General features: G+C 38.7%; 1 protein-coding gene across 2 annotated transcripts in view; it reads right to left on the reverse strand.

The window, feature by feature from the left end:
• Positions 1 to 822: 822 nt before the first annotated feature.
• The window catches only part of LOC139452094 (probable JmjC domain-containing histone demethylation protein 2C), a 102,565-nt gene continuing 89,463 nt past the window's right edge, over positions 823 to 13,924 (reverse strand). The window contains exons 12-25 of one of the 2 annotated variants that reach the window (XM_071233409.1): positions 10,478 to 10,642; positions 9,836 to 10,124; positions 9,458 to 9,650; positions 9,205 to 9,305; positions 8,714 to 8,830; positions 8,187 to 8,348; positions 7,697 to 7,795; positions 7,409 to 7,527; positions 6,137 to 6,995; positions 5,620 to 5,841; positions 5,191 to 5,316; positions 4,498 to 4,637; positions 2,956 to 3,267; positions 823 to 2,774 (exon numbers count right to left, since the gene is read on the reverse strand). In XM_071233409.1, coding sequence (XP_071089510.1) covers positions 2,697 to 2,774; positions 2,956 to 3,267; positions 4,498 to 4,637; positions 5,191 to 5,316; positions 5,620 to 5,841; positions 6,137 to 6,995; positions 7,409 to 7,527; positions 7,697 to 7,795; positions 8,187 to 8,348; positions 8,714 to 8,830; positions 9,205 to 9,305; positions 9,458 to 9,650; positions 9,836 to 10,124; positions 10,478 to 10,642 — 2,982 coding nt within the window. In that variant the 3' untranslated portion in view covers positions 823 to 2,696. Of the gene's footprint in view, positions 2,775 to 2,955; positions 3,268 to 4,497; positions 4,638 to 5,190; positions 5,317 to 5,619; positions 5,842 to 6,136; positions 6,996 to 7,408; positions 7,528 to 7,696; positions 7,796 to 8,186; positions 8,349 to 8,701; positions 8,831 to 9,204; positions 9,306 to 9,457; positions 9,651 to 9,835; positions 10,125 to 10,477; positions 10,643 to 13,924 lie in introns of both variants that reach the window. The other variant, XM_071233408.1, reaches the window with a different exon arrangement.

The raw sequence follows: 13,924 nt of genomic DNA on the forward strand, positions 1-13,924 counted from the left end.
ATTTTACTGCAGCTTTGTATGTTTAAAATCTTGAATATCACAAAAGCAGGCAACTTCGACAACTTCTGCAAAAATGATAAAACATTCGTTCCGGTTTGGAGACCTAAATAATGTCCATACAAAATTTGATTCTGAAATGAAATCATTTAGTGACTACATGATGTAACATAGATTACCATGAACAATGATCCAGGGGTTTACGTGAAGAACAATTATGCATCCAGTACACACAAATGTTGAGATTGGACATAGAAAATGAATATACTACAGTAAAGTACAGTAATAACGAACTCAAAGGGACTACTAATTTTAGTTCGTTATAACCGTAGTTCGTTATAAGCATATATACAGCATAACTACAGAAACTAGTCGGGACCAAAAAGTAACTTCGTTATATCCGTAAGTTCGTTATAACCATAGTTTACTGTACATCCCGAGGGACACACAATAACATTCCCTGTACCTACAGCGGATTAAGAGCAGTTATGGGTGTCAAACATGACCACTGTCTACAAGATCATTGATTCATTCCAGGCCCTAAAGTAATTATCTACAGTACACAAAACCATTTCATTACTTTACAGGATGCTCATATTGCCTGCAAGGACCCGTAAAACTAATTACTGGAGGTCATCACCCCCACTTTTGTAAGTAAAACCCTGATGTGCTGTGAACTTACGACCAATGAAAGTATCAAAATTGGCAGTCAAATTTGAGCCAATCAGATAAAAATCTAAAAAATTTACCCCTATACCATCAATGAGACTCAATTTTGGACTAACCCTCCGACATCACATCCATAAAGACAACAAAACCCAGATATTATCAGGGGGAAATAATCTTTTTTATTAAGAATGATAGGACAATACTAAAAGTCTCTAGCTGTTATGCGTAACACGTCAATGTTGCCTGAAAGGAACAATAAACATTTTGCTCCACATTTCTTTATAAAAATAATCTATCATGGTCTGTACACGGCTAGTATGTAATATGTAGTCATTAACAAGATGGATGTAAGTATGGTTGTCAACTTGTTGACATGACCGACGCTTCCTACGCCCCTATCTCACCAACAGCAGTCCATCTTTCAAGGGCCACTGCAGTGTCCTTAGCCACACTTTTGCTAGTGGTACGTATTTCTAACACTATAGTCGTCAGAACTATGAACACCTTCAAGATTGCAATATTTTGCATGCTTATTCACAAAGCTTCTTAAATAGAAATGCAAAAATGTGAAAACAAATGATAACTGGTATGGCCAATCCACAATGTTCTGTGAAAGGGAAATGTAAATAATATAATGAATGTAAAAATGAAAGCCAACGATGAAATAACAGGGATTATGAATGTGAAATGTGTAATACGGAGGTATGGCCCCATAGAAACAGTCTGATGATACAGCAATGTGATAACGATACTCTGTGTATATATACAACATAATGCAGTAGGTCTATACAACACTGTGGGGGCAAGACTGCCCTTAGTCTTTTGACAAACATAAACACCGTCAACTTAAGAGTTGAGACATATTACATAGTATACAGTAAGCCTAAAGAGGCATACAACCATTGTGAACTCCATCACTATACTACAGACGACCTTCATATAGTCTCAGGTAAATTAAATTATACAATTCTCATATTAATAAGGCTATCACGTACTATAGGCTTGGCAAACGCAAAATCCCTGACCATTGAATCACATGGCTTTATGCCTCGGAGATTTAAGAGAGAAAAAAAAAAGATTTAAAAAGATACAACAATAACAAGCCAAGTTGTCCAGTAGCCAATGCTACATACAGTGTCTTTTCACCCTAAACATCAAAGTATTTATTACGTAGTCCGTAAGTCCATATAAAACTCTTCACGTTTAACTCGGCAAATGTTTAAAATAATTGGAAAAGATCAGCAAAGATGGAAAGAGGTTATTACTTCGCAAAATCTCTTTCTCTATGCCGATAATCACACTTGACACCTTGTACAATTCTACACAGCCAGTGTTGAAATCATATTGAGCACTTTTTTGTACAGTTAACTCCTTCAAGCAAGATCCTTCTCAAGCCGAAACACGCACATCTAGAACATTTCCACAATATACATGGTCCATACTATGCACCAACACAAACAATTCACAGTTCTTGTAAATCCAAAAACAAAGGAGAGAAAGAAAGTTATAAAGCAAAGCCCAAATGAGCTGTCCCAGTCTCTCCTTTCCACCTTGTTCCTGGGGATCTTGTAGCATCCAAGCACCTATTACGGCATGTGGCACAACTCTAGGCAGGCAGGAAGGGTTCTGTTTTAATAGTAGCATGGCAGTGGTGCTTCCTTCCTGATGCCTTAACTGTCAGTATGTCTGTTCGTCCACATGGCCTACAGCAGATGTAACAGGGGCAACATTAGTAGTCTCCCTTTAATTTTGAGCACTTTTAAAAATCTGCAGCACGAGTGTTTGTCAGTCCAGGTAGGTCAAGCATCACTTGACTGATGTCGAGTAATAGTACTTGACTGGTGTCCAGTTTGTGGTCTTTGATTCTAATTACTTCCGATCTGAAGCCATCTGCATTTGCAGCGTCACATTCTGCAGTGCTGTCCATTGCAGATTGGGAAGGAATCCTTCTCATGTCTGTGGTCCTCTCTTATTGAGAGGTGCAGGTGTCGGGGTTCTGCCAGATTTGGCATCAGTTTTGATGGGATGGATCAGTCATCCTCGTCAGGGTCTGTGTCCCGGAGAACAGCAATAGCATCTTTCACAGCATGGTAGATGATGTTCTTTACCTGAAATGAGCAAAGTAATATTATTAGTCAGTGGATAATACAGTCACTTGTTTTATTCTACAACTTCATAGGCTCATTTTGTTGTGAAAAATTGTCAGATGTTTCCAAATTGTCAGACATCTTGGAAGACCAAAGCTACGCAGAAAGGAGATATGACTGTAGGAGATTGACAATTTCTCACCTGTAGTTTATCTTCATGGTTGGAGTGAGTGTCGGAGAGTTGGCGGAACTCCTGTGTGAGACGGAAGCAGTGGTTCAGATGTTCCGGTGACACAAAGTCCTCTGCTACCTTGATGCAGCTGTGCAGATTCCTCACTTGATGTGGGGCACCTGCGGGAATGAAGATAGCATCGCCCATACACTGCACAATAGTGTAGCCCTGTACACCATACTCCTTGTACACTCGCTCCCGGAGTTCCTCATCAAGGTACCAGCTCTGGTCATGGATTGGGTCATGGTCTGGTTCAATCGTCTCACCACGCTCTTTCGCAACCTACAGACAAAAAGTATGATATAGAATTCAGAGGATTCTTAACCTGCATACAAAAGAAAACATGAAATAACATTTCTAAACAGATCACAAGAAGTGGTGTTACACTGTTCTACAAGTTCTAGAGTTCATGAAAACAAAACAAAATAAATAAAAAATCACAAATCATCAAAAGGCATCAGTTCCCAATTAGAATGATCTATCTAGAAAGTTTCAACAAGAAATATATAACGGTTTTGGAGTTCTGCTCTGCAAACGGAAAACAGATGGCTGAACATGGTGATCAGACCGGGGGCACTCATTAGATCTAGTTAAACCCTTAAAGGGCAAGTTCACACGGAAATGAACCATTTTTTCTTGTACTTTTTCCACATTAAAAGTGTTAACATAGAAGTGTCATAGACAAAAATATAAAAACATCATATTTAATTAACATATTTTTTGCACTAAAACGATTTATATTTTTCACATTTACCAAGTGTTCTATTTCCATAACAAAAACACCATGGCTTATGCCCCTTGCAATATGACGTCATTGGTGCCAATTGATAAACATTATGACGTCATCATGCTTTGTTAGAGCCGCTTCACGTGGTGTAGGTACAGTTTTGTGATTCTAGCATCTCAGATGCCAGCCAGAATTGTGTTATGCTGAGTCACCCTGCGCCCGAGTGTGTCGTAGACCATGTTGTTTTACCGCAAACTGGTCCTTGATATCTTTTGCGTTGAGAATAGACAGGGACCCAGTTGAATTGGCACCAATTACGTCATAATCTAAGGGGGATAACTCAGGCCTATTTCGCTCGTAAAACGAAGGCCTCATAACGGCATATCACTTTCACACTATTGTGAGCTTCCTACTTTCACTGTGAAAAAAATGAGTGTATATTTTCAAACACAGATACTAACTAATTCTAAAATTGCGTTTTGTTTAGAAAAAGAAAGAAAGTGATTTTTGAGTGTACACTTCCCCTTTAAAGGAATTGGGTTCTTGTGAGTTTAGCCATTGTATCTACAACTGTACAGGATATTTTTCTCTGTGAGTGAATATGGTTTTACGCCGCTTTTAGCAATATTCCAGCAATATCACGGCGGGGGACACCAGAAATGGGCTTCTCACATTGTACCCATGTCAGGAATCGAACCCGGGTCTTCAACGTGACGAGCAAACCCTTTAACCACTAGGCTAACCGACCGCCCCCTATTCTCTGTGAATATGTGTAGCATACATACTTTGTTGAGGAAATCTCTGATCTTGTCAGCGTCATGGGCATCGTAGATTTGCCAGAGAGCACCAGGCACCTCGTTCACTTCTCTCACACGGCGCTTCGTTATGGAATCACACCCAGCATCATCAATAGCCTTCACTGCAGCTGCAAACACATAAGTCAATCATAAATACATAGGACAACTGACGACTTCTTATGTTAATTAAAACATCATACTCACTGCACATCCATACCATAAAATCGGCTTTTTCTTTCCTGCTATTTTTTTTATATTTTCAACTCTTAGAAAAATGAAGGACCCTAAATATAGCAGAACCAATCTGTAATCAGTACCCACAATGTGTCACTAAACATTGTAACAGCTGTGGAGTTCTAATATCCGTAATCAATACCACTGCATCTACAAACACAGTCCCAGTTGGTCCATGCTACAGCAATTTCACATCAGCGTCAGCCAACGTGGATGTATCATTCACACTACCACCATCTACAACCAGCAGTCAGTGACTTAAGGCATTAGTTAAAAGTCAGAGTATCTAACATTTTGTTTGGCCTTTCATGCTCAGCTGATAAGTCTATATATGAACAGTTTCAATCAACTGAAAATGATGCCATGAGACAATTTCGGGCTACACCTTTGTCACAGATCATATACAATTTCAACACAGATTCACAACCTATTTACAGAATATCCTACCTGCTTCATGCACCTCCTTGCCACCTTCTCCACCACAGGGGATGCCTACATACACCATCACATTGACAGCATCCGAGATATCCAGATGGAGATTTGTTGTCCCCTCAGAAGGGAAACTGGCTGAGCCTGCAAGACAAACATAAAATTAAGACATTTCTCTAAATGCACAGAATCCAAATCAAAACCTCTGAAAACATTATCTAGTCAATTATCCTTCAATATATGTTCAGCTTGCATTGAATCAACATGTCAACAATGATGCTGAGGACCAAGATGGATGGAATGTGTCCATCAACACCTTCCACTATCAATTCTTCTAAATTCTTATCTTGCATAAAATCAAACCAGGAAAATTATGAACAAAGATGCTAAGGCTACCCTTTGTACAGTGGTTACATTTCTCTACAAAATCTCATCGACATCACTCACCATAGGCATTGTACATCTTGGGTCCCAGATCTGGCCTGACCAGGAAGTCAGGTAGACGAGATGCAAGGTTCAGTTTGCCCTGTCTGTCAGTGTATTCAGGTAGCGGAAGCCCCTGCATCAGGTCCTGATAATGACGAGGCAGAAGTTCACTGAAATCATCCCCAGGAGGCCAGTCCTTCAGTTTCAACAACATTGGGTCATCGTTCTCATCTTGTGGACGACCTGCACAACAACAAAATAGTTACATGAATTACCAGTGGACATTAGTAATAATTTAGCTAAAATAACTAACACAACACATTCATTTTTGAATGATTTCCAGTCAGCAATATTGCAAGGTAGTAAAGAATGTATCCTTGACCAGGTTAACCAGTGGTTGATAGTATGAGCTCTGCTTTTAGGTACGGTAACAAACAATCAACCTGGTTAGACTGCAACAACTATTCTTCGTATTAATCAATTCCTACAACAAATCTCAAGAGGTTCACTAAAGCAAACAGTTATGAAATATCCTTACTTATAATCCTCTCAAAGCCATCCCAGAACTCTGCCATCTGATGTCCAATGATGACATTTCCAGTGCGACAATTAACCAGGTCATTCTCCTGATGACCGAAGTCACTTCCAAATGACTTAGGATGCCACAAGGTAGAGTCTAGATTCTTGGAGACCCCTGACACCAACACAGGTTGGCCTCTCTTCCACTGTTCCTGGAAGATCTTAAAGTTGCCCTTGTGTCGCGGGTCATGCAAACGCAGCAGTCGGCCATCACACAGCCAGGAATGTGGAACATCGGGGTAGAGAACACTAGTTTCAGTCAGGTTGTGCACCATGATTGGCAGGTCGCGGGTCCAGCCACCAAGACGCGGCGTATAATGCATGAACTTGAACGGTTGGGTGTTGTCTATGTCACGACAGCTTTTCTCCACAACCGACTGAATGATATCATCAAGGGTGTTCCCTGACGATTTCGCCTTGGATTTTGTCTTGTTACCATCGTTCTGCACCTTGACCTTGCCCGCAGTCTTGGTGAGCAGCTCACGTAGAGTTGAACAGCTCGCAGGCATCTTCTTGTCATTTGGGTCGTTGGATTCAGCAGCAGGCTCACTAGCAGCTTTCTTCTCCTGTTGGTCAGACTTCCTCTTGCTGAATGGCGAGTCACTGCGATCTCGACTGCTCTCGGAATCCATGGATGCGACATCAGCGAGGAGACTGAGAGGGGAAGAGGCTATGTCTGGGTTGTAAGTGCCCTTGCCATTGACACTGACCTCATTAGATGAATGGTGAGACTGCTTCTTAGATTTCTTCCCATGGTGAGGTTCTTCACCCACACCATTCACCAGGGCCTTTTTACCAGACAAATTATTCAAGATTTGCTGAAATATAGAGCATTTCCATTTAAAATACATGCTCATTTACAGATATAGACACAGAAAATCTTGCGAATATTTACTCCCAGTGAGTGAGGATATAACAGCCATACAAGTGTTAGAGAAGAGAGACCAAGTCTACATTTTATCTTTGTGATGATTGAAGGCAACAACCATTCATTCTTTATTTCATAAGTGAGTGAGTATGATTTTACATTGCTTTTGGCAATATTTGAGCAATGTCACAACTTTGAACACCAGATATGAGCTTCACACATTGCACTCATGAATTCAATCCAGGGTTTCCAGAAATGACTTGGTTTGTGGAACATTGGCACTCTTTAACCACTGAGCTTACCTACCCCATCCAGTCCAGTGTACAAGTTACTGTAATAAAGAACATGTATGTCTGTATTCACCTGATTTAGCCCGTTCTTCCCAGAGATCTTGGCATCTGTAACCTGACCACATGGACACTTTGCTGGAATGGCCCACTTAGCTCTGATCTCATGGATCAGCTTCCCAAGTTCCCACAATGCTGAAAGACAGAAAAAAATGCATTTCCAGGAAAATCATTCACTATCCCATTCATGATAACACGAAAACATTGTTAACTGATTAGTCTTTTGAATTTTTTCTCATAATATATTCACATATTAGAGAAGTGCATGAAATGAAGGCTTTCGGTAAAAGTATCAATTTCTTACCATCACTAGGAATGATCTGAGTGAGCATGAGTTTCTCCGCATCATGAGGCTGTCTGTTGGCGCTACAGGTTAGCCATCGATGATCCTCCTCAAGTGCCTCTGTAGTACAAAATCAACTCGTTAGTATTTACGAACAAGTCAGAAGGTAGCCATTACTCTAGCGTTAATCAATGTAGAGCTCCTTGTCATCACATCAAATAACTGATACACTGGTAATCCTTAATGGCCAGTTATAACTAAACAGAATGAGACAGTTCATCTATAAATAAATGCCACCTGTGACATAAACCAACTTAAAATATTTCCTGGATAGTAATAATACTTTGAACTCAAAAATACAATAAATACAAACAGAATGAAAGACTTTAAATAAATACAACCAGGATGTTTATTGAATTTATTTCAACACACACTGCTCAATCGAGATTTGTTGAGCTATGCCAGGATGAACAACTAACTCCCTTCCTTCAGGATATGAACATGGACTCACTTTTGCCATCATCCTTGCTGCCCCTGACCTTCACCTTGTAACAGTCAAGGCAGACGACAAAGCCACATTTATGACACACCCAGTGCATGTTGAACAACGTTGTATCACAGACATCACACATCTCACGCACTCCTGTCACGGCTCGCTTCCATGCTATTTTAGCTGAAATAATAGTACATAATTTATTCTATAATGTTACAGTTTATAGTCACCATGTATGACTTCAGTATGAAATTCAAACAAATCTTTACTAGGGATTATCCTTCAATGAAATCAAATATAAAATTGCTTTCTGATATTTGTTAGATCCTTAAAAGTTTGCATGTGACATTTTTAAATCATAATGATCCTCATTCATCAACATTTAACCAGACAAGAATGATTTCCAAATATTCAGTTATCTATTCTGATCAATCAATGACAAACAATGATTTTTGTAAATCGGATCATTAATGGTTAAAATGGTGAAGAATGAGGTGATTTGTGGAAAAAGGAAAAGTGAAAAATGATCCTACATTTTCCCTTACCGTTGGTCCCGGCCAGGGCTTTCGTTTCACGTTCTTGCTCCACCAGTTCGCAGAACTTGTCTCCCACACGAGTGATGATAAACTTAGACGTCTCAATATCCAAAGCAGGCTCTTGAACTGAAAGTTATTCACAAATTATAGCAATATTATTTTCATCATAAGAAATCTAACAAATTATTAGCCTACTGTTAAAACAATTTCTTGACATGAAAAGGTCATCATGACAACCTTGTGATGTTAATTCCACCTGACAAAGGCAAGGTAAAACCTTTCATTCTGAAGGAACATCTAACTTCAACGTAAAGGTGCATATTTGTAATTTAAAATAAATAAATTCCATCAGTTTAGAAACATATCATTTTCAGTTAAAAGAAGGATATCTTTAGTGTTTTAAAATTTTGTTTGGGGATTGCTTTATTTTTGGCTAAAATTATCAAATGTTACATCCTCGGCAGTTCTGTGAAGAGATGATGAATGTATTCCTGGATTACCTGGTGTTCTGGATAACCAGGGTTCAATGTCATCCATTTCTGCATCAGATAACTCGGAGAAACCAGATATCGTCACCACACCTTTTGGACTGTAGCGCAGCCTGTTGAAATATATAGACTAAACATACAGTATATACATACACATGTAATAAATCAGTCACGAGGCATGCATTCAATATATTTATTGTGGGTAAAAATAAAAAAAATAAATTATACATTCAGAAAAAAGAGAAAGCCGGAGAACCACCCATACCTTCTGAACGCATAGAATCTACAGAAGATGTTGGGTAGTTTCTTGCTGCGTTGGGTGGGTGTCATTTTGCACTCTCTACATTTCATCAGCTTTGGTGTAATTTCAGCACAAGAGGCATCCTGGACAAAAGGTTGACATGTTCGCTTCAGTGTCGCAACAGAGTGCTTTACTAGCGGTTTGTTGAAAGATGAACCTGAAATTCAGGAGAAAAAATATATAAATTAATCAATCAAATATTGTGTACATCAAGAAACAAAGATGATATTTTCAACAACAAACTCTCACTCTTAAAAACCCAAGAACAAGCCTGGGCTTGAGTGTCAGAATCTAGGTCAAGTGATATTATCTCCCCTTGACAGTAAGATAGCTTTTACCAACCATTTTTGCCATCTTGAGAATCCTTTGCAGCTTCTTTGGACCTCCTGTTTTTCTTCTTTTCTTTGACTGGTTGCTCTGGAGTTTCAGTCTGTTTCGGCTGCTGGGATGGACTTTCTTGCTGTTGCTGCTGCTGCTGCTGTTGTTGTTGTTGTTGTTGTTGCTGCTGCTGTTGTTGTTGTTTGGTATTGGACGGAGGTGGTGGGCTAACACTATCTCTCTCCCGAGATGGCTTAGTTGATGGTACTTTGGGCTTCTCTTCAACCTTTTTTGCTACAACTTCTTCTTCCTTCTGCAACAATAATTGGTTTTGAATAAAGTAATTATGATTTTTTTTTATATCTTCAAATACATTCTCCATATAACTGCTTCCATCACACCATCCTATTCATAACTCTCCAAACATGTACTTAGGTACATCACAACATACTGCCCATTAATGAGTCCAGCAAACCAGTGGTTGATATAGAATATGAAAAATAAGGAACCAAAGCCATCAGAGAATGAGACCCCTGACTGGTCTTGAGTTCTTGAATCAATATGGCTGCATCAGAGCACTCCACTGCACCATGTCCTTAGCGTGTGTACTCAGCAATTACAGATATGCACTCTCTCAAATGGATTTTGAACAGATGATGATCTAACCTTGATTTCCTTTGTTTTAGCTTCTTTTGTCTCCTTCTCTTTTCGCTTATTGGCTGCCTTCTTCCGGGAATTGTTTGCAGGTTCCTCTGTTTTAATTTTTTTAGCGCCAGTGTTGTTGGCCTTCTTGGTTTTCACTCTCTTCTTTGGCTGTGTGCTCTCAGTGCACTGAAGGGATAAAGATAGCCAATTACATGGACTGGTAATGACAGTGTGCAAATGATTTTAATTACACTCTATTTATCACCACTAGAGTGATGACACAACAATCTGACATCATCATGTCACTAATTCAATAACAAACTGCTGGGTTAGAACAAAACTCAAAATCTTTACTAGCCCTGTTAAAGATAAAATGCCCTTGTAATGTTAAAACAATGTGGAAATTGGGAAATTGTTACTAGCCCTGGGATAGAGGGCAAGCATTAAGTTTTAACCCTGAAACTGCATTATCCAATTGAATAGCTGTGAAAAAATAATTCAATTTACATACAGAAAATGACATTTATTCAACACCATATACAATTAGGGCAAATATTCCTAAATGACTTATCGATGTCAGTATGCTTTCTTTGTCAGAACAAAGTTATCTCCAAAAACATTTCCCCAAAACCAATAACATGTAAAAACTCCACAATGATGTCAAGAGTTCAAACAAAATAAACACTGTGTCCGAGCTATCATGGCCAAAAAGTCACATTACATGAGGGCTCCGAAAAAATACTAGGAGCATGAATACGCTCCCTTGGCAACTAACATAAAAACAGACCAAGTCACATGATTCTATCCAACCAACAAATCTGTTTCAACATCTTTAAAGAAAACTGACACCATCTATTTTTCAAACTGCCTACAGAGGTATTTGTGAAAGGGGCCCAGTTACATTCTTGTGTTGGATGCGCTGTGTTGTGCCATATAGTAAACTCTTTATATAAGCATTTTTGGGAGAACAGCACTTCTTTCTGCATTCACCAAAGAATCTGAAGGCGATTGTGACAACTTGGATTATTTACAGCTCGAATTCACATCCTTGTATATTGAATAAACAGATATGACATAAATTCATTTTGATTAGCACAATGCAAATAATGATCCTAGGTCATTGCCACATCTTTTGTTTTGCAGATGATACCAGTGAAGGATTTATATGCAACATGCGCAGATTTTCCAGTTTATTTGACATGTGCTTGAGAGCTTGACGTATTTGTTTTTGTATGCAGGTGTTGTGAACAAGTGATGTAAGCAAGGGGTCAGTGAGAAGTGGAGTTCCCACGTTCACATTACTTCAATACAGTATCCAAACATAGTCACTGAACACTATGCAGACAAGGCTTTCAAGCACACAGCCAATTATTTACTCTTTCTAAAGCTAGCATTTAAATCAGGACAGTAATAAAGACATCTGCCTGACCTGACTGGTTGAACATTGGGGTCACCTATGATATATGTCATCAATGATATATGAATCATATATGAATGATATACGGATATTTGAATAGTATATGGCTGGAATGACTTGCACCAGCTGGTGGCTGTTCATAGTAGGCATAAAGATATTATTGTGCTTGGTAAAATACAATCTTTTCATTTCTCTGATCAACGCACCATAAGCTGCTGAGGCAGGAACACTATCTCGTGACAAAAGAAACCTGACCTAATATTCTGTATTGAACTTCCATGAGACAGATGACTTTACTAACTCAAATGTTCAATTATTTGAGAAAACATACCTCTGGAAGAGATCATGTTTTCAATAAAAGATTAGAAATTCAAATTTATAGGACCACAGATTGTATGGCTGAAAGGAAACATGTAAAAAAACCTGTAAAACCACTGACATCTTTATAACCTTAACGAAACAGACAAACAGGTCAGAGAACAGAAAGGATTATCAAAACAATTACTTGATGATGAACATCTATATATTTGTCACAAAGTGTTCTTAATCTAAACTGATTTTTAAAAATATTCAAAACAATGAAATTACGGTTGGTCATTTTTGGCACAGGTGCTATGTAAGAACAATCTTTACAATCTTTACAATCTGGATAAAGTGAGCTAAAAAGATAGATAATTAAATCTCAAAGCCCAAGAGCACCCGTCAAACCATAATATTGATTTACAATCAAGGAGTCAAAGAGCCAACAGTCACAAGCTGCAGCAGCAGCAGCAAACATACTCTACTGTTCTGCTATTCCAGTGAACAACATGACACAGTATCCTACTATTACAGTAGATGTGTATAGAAAGAATTGACACTAGATGCACCATGAACATCAATCATCTACAGCCATACACCTTGTTCTACAGGAAATTCCACATGACATCAGATACAAAACTGTCTGGAAAACTACACCATGACATCAGACCTATGTTGGGCTATGAATCATTCTACTACCACTAACACTTGTGACAAGACATCGATGATACACAATACATTAATAACCCTTGGGCAGTATTTACAATTCAATATTAGTTTCATGAATAATGCAAGGAGTATTTGACAGCCATGTGTTACAATTCCAGCCCCAAAACACCAGAAATACCCATAACACAAGTGTGCCCACAACTTCATGGACAAACACATGTGCACAGTAAAATATCCTGAAAGCAAAAACAGCTTCATGTGATGGCTTCACTGGCTGTGATGGTGAAATATGAGATTACAAGAATGGCAGAGTAAATGGCAACATATGTTGCGTTGGGGATGTAGGTCAGCATACATACTGCTGATGATGGCAGAGTATCTGAATCCTTCTCACCAAGGCTTCCACACCGAGGCAAATGGCTACCATAGCCAATACATTTCCAAACCCTTTTAGCAGGAACACCATGTGGTACCGATTATTCAAAATTGCGCAGTTATACCAATGTGAAGTCAAAACAAACAGTCTTTCATAAATTGGGGACAAGTTGGAAAGTATTTGGACATTTTAGAGAAATCTAAAGCAGTTTCCGACAGAAGCCCTGGAATTTGCTGAACATGTGTTGAATAGGCAGTTTGTCATGATGTTTGCATGAAGCCTTCTCAGGTTATTCCACCCATAAACATCACATACTCTTGAAGGTTAAGTTTTTTCACAAGGTATAGTACTGGTTATCATCAAGAATGAATACAATGCTCTGCCTGTTTGGAATATTAATGTCACAGCAAGATGGTAAATATGATAACAGCATCAACCACATTGTACTGAATGGCTTAGAGATTTAAAGTATTTGAAGTTTTTATGATGTTTGCAACAATAAAGCCAGAGACCTTTGAAACAAGGCACAATTTCACCGTTCCACTTCCCGCATCAAATGGATAAGGTGTATCATTAGATCTGTCCGGGAATTCTAACTGCAGAACCATGAAATTAATCCATTCAAACAAACTCCATAAAGTCATTCATTAAAGATAATATTATAAAAATAATAGGTGAAACTAAAATGCTAAGTTTTAAAATCATA

Source organism: Haliotis cracherodii, unplaced genomic scaffold (assembly GCF_022045235.1).
Source record: "Haliotis cracherodii isolate W230 unplaced genomic scaffold, xgHalCrac1.p SCAF_9, whole genome shotgun sequence".
Classification (NCBI taxonomy): Eukaryota; Metazoa; Mollusca; class Gastropoda; order Lepetellida; family Haliotidae; genus Haliotis; species Haliotis cracherodii.